Here is a 2,500-nt window from a genome sequence, read left to right on the forward strand (position 1 = left end):
AGGTCCTCCGGTGCTTCACACTGATATTTATCTAGAAATAATAACGTCTGGGACACGTTCTCTGCAGGGGGGGGGGGGGGGGGCGTGTATTTTGGCAGGAAATGAATCTTAAGAGGAGTGTGTGGACATACATGCATGGACACTACTGTTACTCTCGTCCACCTAACCCCCCCCCCCCCCTCCTGAGTGTGTGTTGATGTTTACAGCAATCAGAGTCAGTTTAGAAAGAGCCAATCGAGCAGAGAGGAAGTGTGTGTGTGTGTGTGTGTGTGTGTGTGTGTGTGTGTGTGTGTGTGTGTGTGTTATGAGAGGAAAGAAAAGGAGTCAAAGAGTTTGAGTCACGGAGCGGGAGCTGAAGCATGAGGTGAGGGGGGGGTGATTGTCTTTTTCTGCTCGTGAGGTCTCTCACCATGTCCGACTGTCCCTTTGGGACGCGGGTACTCGAAAGCGGCGGTGCCGTCGGCCTCCAGGAAGACTATTTTACTGGGTCGGCTCATTCTGAGGAGACAAGAGGGGGAAGATACAGACATGACTCACTAAACGTTTACTGCTTCTTCAAGCTCAGAGCAACAACCATATTTATATTTACGGAGGAAAAGGATGAGGCTGATCGGGAAGCAGATTACATCCGATGGATCCAAGAGGTCTCGGCGGTTCTTACCTCTGGTACGTGATGGAGAAGGCCAGACTGGTTCTGCTCAGGGAGAAGCGAGCTCTGGCGACGCCGTTGGAGCTCGGCAGCCACGATTCCGTCACTCCTGTCAGCACGGCGACGAAGTCTGCAGAGAGGGAGAGAGAGAGAGCGGGTAAGTTAAAAAACACACGTTCCTGTTTGCAGTGATTTCATTCAGGCGGTCTCGTACTCACCGGTGCGGCTCTCCCCGGGGCCCGACTCCTCGGAGCTCAGGTAGGACCGGTCGTTGTACGACTTGTGCAGGTCGTCCTCTTTGTCTCTGCCCTTCTCGTGGAAATACTCGAAGCCGTCGAGCGGCGAGTCCGTCTGCTTCTTGTCAACGTCGCCTGAGGAGGAGGAGGAGGAAGAAAACGGGTAATAAATACGAGAGACGAGTACGAGTGTGTCGAGATGAATTCAGACGTTTAAGAAGCCAGAGGTGCATCAAGCCGAGGTGGATGCAGAAGATGCCGAATGACCACGAGAGAAAAGTTTGCAACTCGTGAGATGCCAGGAGATAAATGAGGCGACGGGGAGGTTTTTTGTTTTTTAATAATAAAAGATTTATGACTATGTTTTCATAATTCGACCCTTTTCCAGGAACCCTGTTAGCAGCAGAGGCGTTGTGATAAAGACTGTTAGTGTCCCCGCTTTGAAGCTGCTTTTTAAGCGTCTGGCAAGACGAACCGAAACGAACCGGAACATTTGAAAACACGTTCCGCTGCGTTGTTCTCACAGTCTGGAGCGCAGATGAGACTCGGGGGGGGGGGGGGGGGGGGGGGGGGGGGGGGGGGGGAACAGAGACGCGGGTCAAAAGGGTTGAGCGACGGCCGGTAGACGTTCCAGAAGGAAAGCCGGCAGAGCTGTGAGGAGCGACCGAGACGTCCGATCAGACGCCGAAGGTCTTCATCGCGGTCTTCCTCTCTCAGCCGGAGGTAACGGACCGCGGCGGAGTGTCTCGGGCACAGGCACACACACACACACACACACACACACACACACACACACACACACACAGCGACCTGAAGAAGGAAACCACACGGCTGCTTTCTCTCTCACTCCCTCACCCCTCTGCTCCACACTCCAGGGGGGGGGGGCAGGGGCTTCTGGGTAGTGTCACTCTCACTCATGTCTCCCCCCCCCCCCACACTTCACAACGCTCAGTATCCTCAGGTGCACCAGTCATAACACACACACACACACACACACACACACACACACACACACACACACACACACACACACACACACACACACACACGGCATTCTTTTTTTCCATCACTTGCACAAAAATGCTTTGGTGCCAAAGCAAAGACAAGCACACTCAACCTTTTCCTTAAAAACGTGACCACAACACACACACACACACACACACACACACACACACACACACACACACACACACACACACACACACACACAAACAAACACACACAGTCCTGGGCCTGTCCACACAGCTCTTTACCTTCACTTTCCATTACCAGACGCACAGCGTAGAAAAAACACCCAATCTGCTGAAGACCCACCCTGTGTGTCTCTGTGTGTGTGTGTGTGTGTGTGTGTGTGTGTGTGTGTGTGTGGGGACAGGGTAAGTGGCAATGTGCGAACGAGGCTAAATAGATGGGTGGTACTTGTTAGAGGAAATGTCCGTTTGATGTGGCTGGATGGAAAATCAATGGAGCTGCTGGTTGCATCAAACAGCTGTTCAGAGGACTAACTGGTTAACCCAGAACGGGGGGGGGGGGGGGGGGGGGGGTGGTGGTATGAGGGCCCTTACCTTTGGGGCAGGTTCTACAGCAGTGTCCCGGCAGCAGGACGGGATCCTCA

The 2,500-nt window shown here is 53.4% G+C and overlaps 1 protein-coding gene across 1 annotated transcript in view; it reads right to left on the minus strand.

Annotated features, from left to right (window-relative positions):
• Positions 1–409: 409 nt before the first annotated feature.
• The window catches only part of LOC137888506 (chordin-like), a gene marked incomplete at its 3' end in the record, with an annotated part of 4,075 nt that continues 1,984 nt past the window's right edge, over positions 410–2,500 (minus strand). Inside the window, exons 3-6 of the mRNA XM_068731909.1 lie at positions 2,451–2,500; positions 868–1,020; positions 662–779; positions 410–498 (exon numbers count right to left, since the gene is read on the minus strand). The exon at positions 2,451–2,500 is cut by the window's right edge and continues 77 nt beyond it. Of these exons, the coding sequence (XP_068588010.1) occupies positions 410–498; positions 662–779; positions 868–1,020; positions 2,451–2,500 (410 nt within the window). The remainder of the gene's footprint in view (positions 499–661; positions 780–867; positions 1,021–2,450) is intronic.

This window comes from Cebidichthys violaceus, unplaced genomic scaffold (assembly GCF_023349555.1).
Source record: "Cebidichthys violaceus isolate CVI_PGR_0920_01 unplaced genomic scaffold, fCebVio1.0.p SCAF_540, whole genome shotgun sequence".
In the NCBI taxonomy this organism is placed as follows: Eukaryota; Metazoa; Chordata; class Actinopteri; order Perciformes; family Stichaeidae; genus Cebidichthys; species Cebidichthys violaceus.